Source organism: Carettochelys insculpta, chromosome 4 (genome assembly GCF_033958435.1).
Source record: "Carettochelys insculpta isolate YL-2023 chromosome 4, ASM3395843v1, whole genome shotgun sequence".
Taxonomy (NCBI): domain Eukaryota; kingdom Metazoa; phylum Chordata; order Testudines; family Carettochelyidae; genus Carettochelys; species Carettochelys insculpta.
The window spans coordinates 66,584,395-66,598,539 of NC_134140.1; the positions used below are offsets into that span (position 1 = coordinate 66,584,395).

At 40.4% G+C, this 14,145-nt stretch overlaps 1 protein-coding gene across 14 annotated transcripts in view; it reads right to left on the reverse strand.

Annotated features, from left to right (window-relative positions):
• Window positions 1-14,145, reverse strand: part of CEP44 (centrosomal protein 44) — a 117,409-nt gene that overhangs the window by 22,216 nt on the left and 81,048 nt on the right. For 13 of the 14 annotated variants that reach the window (XR_012645393.1, XM_074992997.1, XM_074993008.1 and 10 more), the window contains 3 exons: window positions 9,056-9,206; window positions 2,382-2,528; window positions 627-734 (listed from right to left, as the gene is read on the reverse strand). Coding sequence is in view for 13 of the 14 variants with exons in the window: in XM_074992997.1 (XP_074849098.1) it covers window positions 627-734; window positions 2,382-2,528; window positions 9,056-9,206 (406 nt within the window). In the remaining variant the exon portion in view is untranslated. The remainder of the gene's footprint in view (window positions 1-626; window positions 735-2,381; window positions 2,529-9,055; window positions 9,207-14,145) is intronic. The other variant, XM_074993009.1, reaches the window with a different exon arrangement.

The following is a 14,145-nucleotide window of genomic DNA, read 5'->3' on the forward strand; positions in this document are numbered from 1 at the left end:
ATGTAAGTTTCCTGTCTCTATGGCAAAGAATAAGAGTAAAACTTCCTTGCTTCTCTCACAGTATAATAGCAGCAGAAGTTAGTAGATTAAGTATGCCAGACTGAGAAATGAGAAGCATGCTATGAAGAAATATTTTACAGATTATGACAGAATATTAAAAAGCATTTTTGATTACAGATCTTTGTAATATTACCCAGGGTCAGACTGGAAAGAGTTCAAGTACATCCATAGCCCAAGTTCTACCTACAATCAGTAGATTATGCACAATTTTATTATGTCTCTCTCTCTCTTTTCTTGCATGTCTGATCGACAATAAAGCAGTTAATTATGATACTTTGAATACCATCATTAGATTTCAATGGCAACTGCCTACTGAAGCAAAGCACATTTCTCAGAGCTACTGTTTGCTTCTGTTTTCACCTGGCTGTTCTTTTTATACTCATCTTCACAAAGTGGCTGCCCCCCACGCCCCAGTTTTAAGTAAAAGCTTACATTCTAGCAAGGCATTGGTTTACCAAACAACTGCAGATCAGCCCTAATCTAATTTGTTAATATTGTCAGTGTCAGCAAGCTTTAAACTGTATACATAAGAAAACAAACAAACAATTTTCCTACTTTTTTCATACCTGCTGAGAAATTGTAGTCCTGCAAACAGGATCAGCAAGAAGTTTCTCACCATTTGCCTGTGACTCAGATTTAAAAGACCTGGGTTTTTTCCGTGCTTGAGATTTAGCCTTCAAGTTAAACAAAAAACCCACATTAACAGTGCCATGTTTTCCTTTGAAATAACCTATTTTAAACTATCACTACATAACCCAAATTGCACACCATACATATGAAACACATCTGAATTTTTTCCATGATAAAATACTGACTGATTTTTTAAAAGCACATGCCAAATTGTTAATGGTAGATAAAAACTAACACTTGAAATGAATCTAATGTATACACATCTGCAAACCACATTTTATACCTATAAGGCTGGGTCTAGCCTGATCTTGAGTATAAAAAAAATATTTAGGGAAATACATTCTTATAGTAATAAGTAACAAGTCAGACATGCATAGGATAGAACTTCTTAATGATGGTGTTAATGATTACATCATGAATGGCTGAATTTTCCTCTACATACAATGACCAGTAAAAGTTCCAGAGCCAGGCATACCTGCCAGGGCTCTAGAGAGTTTCTGTTTGTTCTGTGGGAGGATGGTGGGGGTAGGGATTTCTGCCTTGTGGAAGCAACTACCAGTGTTTCAGTTCTGTGCCCCAGCAAGTGCCTCCCACAAGGCAGAAGCCCTGAGATTCCTCGTTGGACAGCGCATCCCCATGTCCCCAAGTCTGTTAGGTGGTGACTGGGAAGGCCTGGGAGGGCTACAGAAGCTACAGATTAATAGTAAAGGAGCCACATGCATCTCACCGAGCTGCAGCTTGGCCATACCCACAAGCTTGTAAGAGATAGTAACAAGTGTCAAATTTCTTTTCTGGAAGAAATTTACCCATACACACACAATCAACTGATAGATTAGATTTTTTAGGTGCCCTAATACAAGATTAAGATCTATATAAAAAGATGACCTAAAATGTGTATTGTGAAATTCAACTAAAATGCAATTCCAAGCAATAAGAATATAAACAGATACACAATTTGCTGAAGACGCTTGAACTGAAGTGTGGGGGTTGTTTTTTTGTTTGTTTGCTTGCTTGCTTTTTGGGAAGGGGCTGTTTTTGAACATTATACTGTTAATATCACACCAGAATGTTTTTTAAATTAAAAAAAACTGTACAGATGTTCAATTTTTGTTCCCACTACAGATGTTTGTTTTATCTACTTAATTGTCTCTGCAGTCCAATGAACTATTTTGCAATGACATTCAGAAGTTTAACAGAGTATATGAAACTTACTGTTAATAGACAGGAATTCATTTATCTTTCTTTGCAATTTTGTCCACTCTCTAACAGTAAGAGCAGAATCACTTAAATATCTGATGCATCCTATATATTGGGAGAGTATATACTGAATTTGTAAGGGGATGTACTCTGATTCAGGGTAAGTAGACTCGGGGTAGCAGTGTTGGTAGCTTAATGAAAAACAAGTAGCAACGCAGTACCCTAAAGCAGAATCTGTTCCAAATCTCAAGAAATGGGTCTCTCTCACAAAAGCTCATTACCTCATAATGAAATTTGTTATCCTTTAAGGTGCTACTGCACTGCTTGCTTTCCCCCCGCCCAATTTAGCCCCCCCCCCCCCCATTCTAACTTAAGTAATCCTTATTGTAGCTGTTCTTCTAGTTAGAGCAACATTTGAAATGAAATGTTAAAAAAAACCAGTTCTTTTTCTCAAATACTGTAAGTCATATTTGAAACTCTGCCCTGCTCAGTACCTTATTCATATTGCTTAATTCCTTATGCTTTTTCATTACAGCACTGATAATGTCACAAATAATCTGTATTTTCCTTTCTGCAAAGCCACACTGGAGAAACTGCTGTTTTGTTAAAACTGGTTTGTACTGAAACTGATCTCGAAGTAGCTGCAACAGAGTAAAACTTAATTAGACAATATACAGAGGTTTGAGAGCTTGTTCAGTAGAAACTATATTTTTAATCTTATTTTTGCACAATTGTCCCTTTAGCCTCCTTAGCTTCATCTGTGAAATCTTTTCACATGTTGGTTTTGGATCTTCTAAACTGTTCCCATAAATGCAACTCTAATCTATGTCAATCTACCAGGCAACCTTAAATCAAATCACTCCTTTGAAAAATACAAATACCCATCTTAATACATGCCTAAATAACTAAGTTAGATTGCAAAACTTTTTTTCCAGAGTTCCAGAAATATGAATGGACAGTAAAAGTAGTTTTATTTGTTTCTACTCTAGAATCATAAAATCATAGAAGAGAATATCTGGAAAGGACCTCAATTTATCAAATCCAGCCCCATGAACTGAGGTGGAACCAATTAAATCTAGATGATCCACGACAGGTATTTGTTCACAAAACTCCACAATGATGGGGATTCTACAACCTCCCCTATAAATCTATTAGAGGCTTAAATACCCTATAACAGAAAATTAGAAAATGTACAGATTCATAGCTATGAAGTGTAGTGTCATGAACTGCATTTCTATAACAAAAAGCAGAAAACAACAGTCTGTACTATGCTTGTTCAAGAACTCTTCTTAAACCATAAGAGCTATGAGCATGAAATTTGGTATGCAGCTTCCTTTTACCTCAACTTAAACCGAGGTCAGGGTTTGACCATGTCTGGAAAGTAGGAAATACCTGAAATCCCAGGATTTCCCAGAAGGTGGAAAGTGAGGGGCATGGACAGGAAAGACAATATACTACAGACTCACCACTGGGGTCAGCGAGTGCAGGGAATTACCATACTGTAGGGTCACCCCTGGGGCAGTGGAGCAGGAAAACAGTGGCCATGTGGAGCTAGGACACTCTACTCTGCTGGGAAAGGTAAGCACCTTTCTACCCCAAACCCATTCCATGAGCTTGATCACAGCTCTGCACAGGGTGAGCCCTGCTGCCCCCCTGCAACACCCCACACGATTAGCACCCCGCACCCAAGCCACTGCAACCACCAAACCTGGCACTGTCCTTGGCCAACCTCATGCTGGGGCCAGGAAAACTGTTGCAGCCCCAGGCCCAGCATCGCGGCCGTTCTCCCCAGGGCCAGGGGAAACAGCCCAATCTCCCCCCGCTAATGTTGTTCTGGGGAAAGAGCCCTGCCCTCTCCCCAGCCATTGTGCCAGGACCAGGGAAGAGAGCCACAGGTGCTCCCCGCTCCCCGACGCTCGTCAGAGCTGGAGAATACAACTGCAGGCCCAGTCCCTCCTTCCCACCTCCTCTCTCAGCAGGACCAGGGAAAGGTGCTGCTGATCCGGCCACGACTCCCCACACCCACCCCACCAGCTCACGCTGCAACCTCCCCCAGTGCAGAAGGGCACCTCCCCTGCCAAGAGCTATAGCTGCAGCTGCAGAAGCTGGCCTGGCCCAGCCTTCCCTCCAAGCCCCTGGAGGCCAGAAACAGCAAACTAGACACTCAAGAGGAGGCGCCGGGGCAGGCAGTGCAGCCCTGTCCCCACCACAGATCACCTCCACCTTCACTGCTTTGGCCACCTCTGGTAAGCCCCTGAGATCTCCCAACCCCCTGATGTAAGCTCCTTTCTCTGCAAGCCCCAAGCCCCTGACTGCCACACCCACACACACCAAACCCTCTGCCCTAACCCCCTAAAAAAAAACACTATTGTGACATCAGCACTCCCCCGTCCCCCTCCCTCGCTCACTCACACACACGCACTTTCTGCTGTCATCCCCACCCTCAGCACACAAATTCCACCCCTTCCACTAAGATCCCCACTCTCCCAACCCCTGCACTCCTCCATTTGCACCTCCACCCTGCCCCCATGCTACAGCACCCCTTCTAAGCCCACCCCCACCAAACCTCGGTCCTCAATCCACTGGCCCCTACCCCACCCTAACAAACTCCACCGCTGCCCTACGCTACCTCCACACCAAACCCCCTGTATGTGACATCTACATCCTCCATCCTACATCCAGACCACCTCACACTCATACCAAACACTGTACTCTGAATCGCCATCACCCTGCCATCATTCCAGCACCTTTGCTCCTTGTCCCAAGCCCCCCATGCCCAAATCCCTGTCCTCATTCTCCACCCCCACATACCAAGCCCTCTGCCCTTACCCTCACCCTCCACCCTGTGCCCTCACTGCAGCACACTCCACCCCCTACCCAACCCCCACATCACTCCCAGCCCCCTGCTCTCACTCCTATGACACCCATCCCCTACTGTCAAGCCCTCCCAGGTCCTGAGACTCTCATACTCCAACTCTTTATTCTAGTAAAAGACTGCAAATGTTGTCTACCAACAGTGCTATGTAATCTTTGAATCACACTCAGACTTTTATTAATACAAATTTTTCCTTCATTTTCCAAACATACACTATTTGCATAAACCAGATACATTTGCCTTTTATTTTCTAAGCAAACAAAAAACCAACCCTTTACTTCACTTAAATAACTTAAAATACCTGAGCAACACCAGGTAAATTTGCGGTAAAATACAAAGCTCTGCAAAAGTCAAATATTTTGATTTGATTTATTTATGCAAGTATGATGTTTATTTAAACAATAACTGGCTCTTGCAGGAATACAGAAATTGACACCATATTTTTACTTAAATGTTAAAATGGGGGCCACTCTAACCCAGATTTAAAAAAAAAAAAACAGGGTTGTGGGTTCTGTCCCTGAGGGGGCCTTAAAAGGGTCCGGAGCAGCTGAAATTTAAACAAAAAAATAAAAGACTGTCCAGGATGGTGATAGGTCCTGCTGTGAGTGCAGGTGGCTGGACTTGATGATCTCTTAAGGTCTCTTCCAGTTCTATGAGATATGTATATCTCCATATTTACTCCTCACACCGTGACCAACCTCACCTCCTCCCTCAAAAGACCCATACCTTTGAAAAGTGTCTTAACTAAGGCTGTCAGAGCTGCTGTTCCAGTGTTTTAAAGTGAATGTGTGGCCATGGCAGGACCTCTGGGAGAAAGCTCTCCCAGAACTCTATGTAAACCATCTCTATGAGATGAAAAGCCATCCGGCACTGGGAGCCCATTTACACAGGTGATTTACAGTGCTCTAACTTGTTATGCTTGTGGGGAGGAGGGGAGGGTGTTTTTTCCATACACATGAGCCAGAAAGTTTCAATGCAGTAAAGTGCAAGTGTAGACTTAAATTTGGGAGTGTGGTGCCATCCAAGCTAACCCAAGTATATGATGTATTTGTAAGATACTTTGAGGCATAATTGCATTCTCTTCATCAGTGAAAGCGCTATATACAGACAGCACTATATTAAACAAAACTCCTGTATTTGTTTGTTTAAAAATGTGAGAACCTAAAATTTGGATGGTTTAAAATTATGTAACTACCTATAAAGCAGTTACCAAATTGGTTATTTGACACATTAGTTTATTAAATTCCAAAAGAAAAAACAGCTGATAACTGAATTCAGTTTGAATCAAGAACTAAAGGTTAGACACATTGGATATTTGTTAAAGCAGAACATTACAAACCAATTTGACGTGAAGGTTTTTGTATACAATTTTTAGATTCAAAACACATTAACCAATCAGCTAGCAATTACATTAAAATATTTATTAACTAACCATGTAACACAAGTTAAAACTGCCTAACTATTGTCAAGCTCTTATTTCAAGAGGTGATACATACACAAGTTGAACACATTAGTTCTCAAGGTACATCTGCACTTTAGCTGGAAGCATGTCTCCAGCACAGGTAGACAGACATACTACCTTCGCTCAAGCAAGCATCCCAAAAATATGCAGTATGCTTGCAGCAGTGGCATGTGCAGCAGCTTGGGTTAGCACACTAAAAGCAGCAGTACTTGGGTGGCTAATTCAAGCAGATTTAGTGTGTTTTCAAGAAGCATAGCTCCAGATGCAGATAGATACACCCTTAGAAGCATTAAGTAGTCAATAAGAAAAGAACCCCCCAGACACCTGTAAAAAAAGTTGCTTCTCATTCCTCATATTGTCAGAAGTATACCCTTAACACATTCCAAAAGCCAGGGGAAAACCCAGAGGATTACCCAAAAATCAAGTTTTTCTGGACCAAGTTCCACAAACTCTTAGACCCCCACACAGAATGTCTCACCCACAACCCACTTTTGATTTATAAGCTGGAATTTCACTTGCACATCACAGATGACTGACACTGTAGCAGTATGTCACTGGGGAAAAAAGGAATAGATCAGGTTGCAGGCTACTTGGGACTTCGGAAATCATTACAAACATCATAAACTAACTGGAGACTAACAGACAGCACAGATCCCAAAGAACTGGTATCACATACTCCTAATAAGATGACAGCTACTATTGCGTTCTGCACTGGTATCACCCTACATATTCCTAAAGTGGAGCACCAAGTACAGTCTAACGTAAAAGTCTATTCTCACAGTAAAAAAAGACATAGGAAAGGTGGCAAGGCTGTATTAAAAAGGAAAAGGTCATAACCTCAGGCTCAGATTGTAAAAATCTGATGGGTTGAGTCATTGCAATTCTGGGGAGAGAAAATGTACCAAATCATCCTCACGTTGCGAACCTTGGTAACTCATGGGAGATATTCTTTGAAGCCAGAAAACCCAGTAGTACATCCACCCTCTACTCCAATGGCTTTCTACAGCCCATCATTATCTTCTCATTATTGCCTGAGCTGGGTTTTACCCAGCTCACTTTCACATAGTTAGCACATAGGAATGAAATGTGTTATACATAAAACATCAAATTTTAAATACTTTTTATGTTAGTGTGCACTGTAGGTTACTCTTTTTTTCTCTATTATATATTCTCTACACCATACTTTCCTCTGATCATAGAGTTTTACATTTTTTCTACTTGATACGAAGACTGAGATAAAATTATTTTAAGTAGCAAATTGTAATTTCTCCAATTACTATAAACTAGAAGATTTACCCAGAAAGGCTGGTAAGGGAGGGGAGCAAGGGAGAAGCAAGAGTCAAGACATAGGGTTGGGTCTCCCCAGGGCCAGCAAGGGTAGTGAAGGCATGCTGTCCAGCCGGCAGCTGTCCCCTGGGGCAGGTGTGCTTGCTGTCTTCCTGTGGTCTTTGTGAAATACACTGTTGCCTGCTATCAGAGCCCTCCCTTTCTGTTTGACAAGAAACAGTCAGATTCCAGGCACATCTCATTGTCCCGGCACAACCAAACCATTACCTTGCTTTAAGTTAAGAAAAGAGGAAGCTGCATACCAAACTTGGTGGTCCTAGTTCTTACCATTTATGAGGAGTTCTTCAACAATCATGTTCCTCCATTACAGACCCCAGTGTGACAGGCACTTTGTGAGAACAACTCAAGAACCATTGTTTGCAAAATGAACACTTAGCATTTGTTTTAATTACTCCACGACAACAAGCACACTATCAAGCAACTTTAGGCAGCATAATACATTGCACAATGAATGCGTTACATTTGCTTACATATCTATAGTCGGCTGGTTTAAGATGTCATTGAACAGAAGAAATATTTCATAGTAATTGCTAACAACTTGACATTGGCTAAGCTTTTTGCATCTTGATACCACAGCTGTTCATTCTGGCCAATACTGTCTCATTTTTTCCCTGTATTCCATCAATGTACCTATTTGTTGTCTCTTATCTTACACTTTGATGTAAGCTCTTTGGGGTAGGGACTGCCTTTTTGTCCTCAGTCTGTGCAAAATCTAATACAGTAAGGTCCCAGCTCTCTCAGCTACAACAGTTATTCCAGCAATAATGATATTAACGAAAGAGTAAAGCTGGGTTACTATCAACTTTCACTGTTTTCATTAAGTTATAAATCAGAATTTGGACTTGCCACATGCCTGTCATAGTTCCCCTGAACTCTTGACTCAAGACACTAAGCAGAAGATACTTTGAATATGCTTTACAACAAGCATGTCAAACATGCAGTCCATGGGCTACATGCGGCCCCATTGAATTTTTGTGGCCCTGGGGCTGAGAGCAAGCGGGGACATACAGTACTTTAGTTTAAATTTAATATATATCAGCAAATAATTTTGCACATTAGGTTTTATGAACTATTAATAACAATTTGAATTTTATGTTTTATAATAAAGTATTAAATTTTCAATTAAAATTATATTCAAACAAGACCTGAAAAATATCATAATATACACCTAAAACCTAATCTGTAATAACAAATAATTACGACTTTTCAGTAGAAGTACATGGTCTTTGGTGGCCCTGAAAGCTATCAGTTTTTGTCCGTGCGGCCCTCAGCAGGCTTCGAGTTTGACATGCCCGCTTTACAAGTCAACCCAGCTAAGTTTACATAAATCTCTTGTCCAGGTGTTACAAATGATTGTCACTAATATATTCATTTCCAGAATTATTCTTCTAAAACAGCAGACAAGAATTATATGTGCAGTACTACAATTATAAGGTCATATTTAAAATCTCCTTTTTTTGTTCAATCAGCATAAACTTAGATACCTTATAGATAGCTTCAATAAAACGCAAATCGCTTTTAGCCGTGAGCTCTACATCAGATTCCACCAAAAGTTCCGCGATATAAGTTGAGAAAGATGTGAAGGTATAACTAATGATGGGTAAAAATGCTGCTGGATCACCCTTTACCAAACTGCTAGAAAAAAGGAGAGAGTATTTTACAAAGTAAACAATTACCAATCAGTACAAACCAGTGATGTCAAAACATACAGCCTGCAAGATGCATCTAAAACTGTGTAGAAGCTAGGCTTCCTTTAAAAAAAATAACTGTCTAGCCTTCTTGGCTTCAGATATAAGACCATGACTCACGTTTAGGTCACCTGATTCAATGAATTTCGGCTAAGTCTGAAGACAGCCTGAAGTTGACTCAAGCTCCTCTCTCTCCCTCCCTATAATTCATACTGGATTGTCAAATCTAAAGACCAATGACACTTGACTGTCAAAATTAAAGTATTTTTATCACTGATCATTTTGGCAGACGGAAGGAGGAAACAGATGGGCCATGTCTACACTAGCCCAAAACTTCGAAATGGCTCGTCCAGACGGGGCTCCTTTTCGAAAGGACCCCGGCAACTTCAAAATCTCCTTATTCCTATCTGCTGTCAGGAATAAGGGGATTTCGAAGTTGCCGGGCTCTGTAGTAAGTACAGGCCCAGTATGAGGCCTTAGGCCTGAACCAAAGTAATGGTCAAGACTTCGCTAACAGAAAGCAAAGTGCAGCTGTGAGCTAAAGGAATGCTTTGCTCACAGAAGTTGGCAAGAAGAGGGTTGATGTTGCATAAACATATCTACCTAGCATATTGAAGTAGGAACATGGTACCAGAACACCCGACCCTGGAGCATTCCACAGATAAGAAAGAACAGGCCAACCCATCCCAATGACAGGGGCAAAAGGGTAATATGATGGATAGAGTTGTTTTGTTCGAACCAACATGTACAAGGTGAGAGGCGGCACCTGACTACGTAGAAAGGTTGTACCTCAATACGTCAGAAGTGATGTGTAAATTGTTTGTACCTGTGTATAAGAATGTACTTCTGGGATGTGGTCTGGGTCCGGCCAAAGGGGCAGTGCAAAGCCCTGCCACTGCCTGAGCCGAGTCCATTGACCGTGGGTGCATATTTGTAGCATGCCCTGACTTAGACTAAGAAGTCTACAGGGAACTACTCTTGTGTCCAATACGGCAATAAACCTGGCTGACATGCCTTCGCACCTTACTAGACTCTGTGGTCATTGGGGGTTCTCTTCGGGTCTGCTGTGTCAGTTATCTGCAGAGCTGGGACAGCGCACAAAGAGAACACACGCACGCAGCTGAGTGATACCAACACTGGAGAGAGGAGAGCACCACGCTGGAGGCATCTGACAACAGGCTCCTCTTGAAAAGGAGCCCCGTCTGGACGAGCAGTGTCAATTTCGAAGTGCCGTGACTGCCAGCATTCTAAAGAGGCACTGAATATGTATTTCAGCCCTTCATTATTAAACTTCGAACGACCATTTGCATGGTCATTTCAAAGTTTTGGGCTAGTGTAGACATAGCCATGAAGTGAAGTGCACGGTCTGAAGCCGGAGGTTGATGAACAGAAGGAAATGCAGAGCCAACAAAAGGCTCACAAAGAAACAAAGAGCAGGAATAACAGAGGCCCAATGGAAGCAGCTCTTGTCACTGAGCAGTGAATATGAGAAAATGCACTGAAGAAAATAGAAAAATATTTAGTTACAACATAATGGAAATACCTTTGTCTTGATCTCGTTACAAACTTGGGGACATCAGTAGCCTTTACAACATACATACTGTGAAGGAGTACATGATCTTAAATGTATGCCCATAACGTAAATAATTGAACATGAAGTTTAATGAACTTCTCCATATGTGATGCCTCCGTGTTATAAACAAAACTTTTAAAAAAAAAAAAAAAAGAGTGAGATTTTTATTCACTCTGGGGGAAAAAAAAACAATTCCGGAAAAGAACAGACCTAAATAAAAAACCCATCAAAGTTATAAAATGGAAGTTCAAGATACATATTATGCAATTTCTTTCAGAAGCCAGATTAATTCCTTGTACAAGAAAAAAAAATTCATATGGGCTGTGTCTTCTTGGAAGGGGGCATGGGAATCAGCCTGGAGCAGAGAATACTAATGACATGCTGTGATGAATATGCAGCACCTTATTAGGCTAACGCTCCCCATGGCAACTTCAAAGTTGCAAAAATTTTGGGAATACGGGCACTTTAAAGTTGCATGGGTACTTCGAAGTGCCTGCACCTACACAGCATGCTGGCGCTTCAAAGTTTACAACTTTGAAGTTGCCATGGGAAGAATTAGCCTAATGAGGTGCTGCATATTCATCACAGCACTTCATGAGTATTCTCCACTCAGGCTGATTACCACACCCCCTTTGAAGGGGACTAGTGTAGACAAAACCTTGGTGTGCTAAGTCTAATGCTTAATAGAATGTAAATTATCATTTTAACCTGACCCTGAATCCTGACACTTTTAGCCAATCTATTTGCTTTTTCAGCACCTATTCTGATTTTTAACCAAACTAATTCAAATATGCACATATGGGGAACTGATGTTGCGCTCGTTGGAACAAAGCATACTCTTAAATTGACAAAATTGTGAACTACTTTCCATGATTTTACTGCCACACATTATACAGATGACACAATGAACAATGAAAGCCTCTGGTGCTCACATATTTTTGAGTAGAAATCTAAACCTACCATTTAAATATTGGAAAAGAAAAACAGTACTTCAGCAGCTTAAACATAGTCCTGCACCCTAACCTCAGCTCTAGCTTTGGATCTGTGATTTGTATGACAACAATTGTTTTATAATATCTATTTATAGTTTTTATTTTTATATCTTTATATCATTTCCGTTCTTTGCTGCTCGTCCAGTAAAGACAGATTTCCACCCATACTGTGAAAACACTCTGTCCCGATTCTCACTGACATGTATACTTCACTTTTACTTCCTAGCAGGACTACTCTTCAGATAATGGAGGATTGGTAAATTTTTCAAACCGCTTAACGCCCACATTTAGAAATGCAGATTTAAACATTTTGTTAATCAAATCTTTTATTTTTTGCAGCTTTAGCAGACCACAACATCTTATACAGTCTCTTTCTCTTGTTTGAGTCCTTCTGTGAATAAGTAGAATGCCAAAGGCTATGAATTAATGAAGTCATTATCAACACATTGAAATTAGAATACCTTACTACCTGAAATTGAAATTACTACTCCAATGACAAAGATAAACAGAATGCAATGACTGAAGATCTTAGTGAGACTAATATGAATTGCCTTCAGTTTCATTACATTATTTTAATCTAGAGTCTACTTGCAATATGCAAAATGCTATTATGTGGGTAATGAAGTGTTTCAAAAAACAGTATTTATTCATATGCTAAAGGCCAAGTCTTATTGAAGTCAGATGCACTCAGTCTGAATAGTGATGGAATGCAAGTCTTTTGAAAAGGAATCAAACACTTGCAAATACCAAACTATTTATTGAAACAAACCTGAATTATCTTTGAGTCCATCCACCAATCTTGGGGTCGAATAATAGTTCAAAGAACCTATCTAGCAACAAGACCTTTGTTAGAATTTTCAGAGTTCTATAAAAAAAAAAAAATAGAGAAAACGTGTCTTTTGAAGATTTGTTGCCCCCTACAGACTTTATTCTTGGTGTGCATGCACACCATACAAAGGAGATTGGATGCTTTTGGTCAGCTTCAACAACCATGCCTGTGCCCCAGAAGTTTTCATGGGTACATCCATTTGAAAGCATAAAGAGAAGCAGGCTTATGTCAGGCTACTGGACTAACTTTTAACAGTTGAGCCCAAGACAAGTTAGATACCTGCTGGGTCTTATTTCCTGAGATGGTGAGCACTGGAGAGGAAAACTTACACCTCAGCTTGTATCAGTGGCTAGAACGGAGGCAGACAACTTAAGCTTCTTAGTTGGTGAAGAGCACAAGCTCAGCATGAAACCTTGGCCCACTAGGGTACAAATGGATACGAGTGACCAGAGAACGGTGGTCTCACTACATTCTCTCTTTTGGTATCTGTGTAAGCTCGCCTTGAGCATTCCATGTGGAACAACTTTAAGACTGCTTCTCTAGCTGTCTGAATCCACTCAGAGAAGTGGTATATGGAATGTTAGAGGGCGGAGGTGGATGAAGCATTATCTTTTATTGAGTCAGTTTCTCATTAATGTGTATGGAACACATTTGTCATTTAGCTAAACGAAATCATCTAGGAGTACCTTTTAAGTGAGGTTAACATTTCTCTTGAGAGAGTTAAGTTTTAAAGTCCAGGGATTTCACTTCTTTCATATTGCTAGTGTCTATATTTGCGGGCAGGGTTGGGGAGGTAGCTCCTAAAACGTGAATATTTGACTAAACAAAGTTATTTTTTGCCAACATGAAAAAACACTAACTAGTTATAATGTTTAACGCAGGAAAGTTACTGGATACTGTAGGGTTTGTCTTGCCACCATGGTTGGTATGAAAGACACAAGGGGTGGTTGGGCATGCTCTCCTTTTGTACTAGTTTTAGGAGGAGCACAAGCAAAGTCATCTAGAACACGGTGCAGCCCCAAACATACACTTTCGGCTGTAAAATCTGATCTCATGTGCATAGGCCATTTAAACATCAAGAGTAGAATTCATGAGGATGTAAACAATAACTCAAAGAAAAAGATTAACATACACCATCTTTTCTACACTAATATTGTTTAGCCTTCCTGCAAAAGTTAATTATATAAATCCTGTTCCTCCACACTTATCAATTGGTCATACATATATTAAATGTATATTAGTAGAAATACATTTTAACTGACATTTACTCTCAATTTTTGAAGAACTGAAACTTCAAAGGGATTAAACAACATTTTTGCTTTATTCAGCCACTTAAGTTTATGGACCTGGATAATGTACTAAGATTATTTATAAAGACAGTCCTGTTTCCAGAAAAAAAAAGTACTGCTTTTTCCTGTTGTACAAAATACATAAACATGATTATAAATGAAAGAATTGCATTAGCTTTAAAATCAATTTAGATGAAAAAATC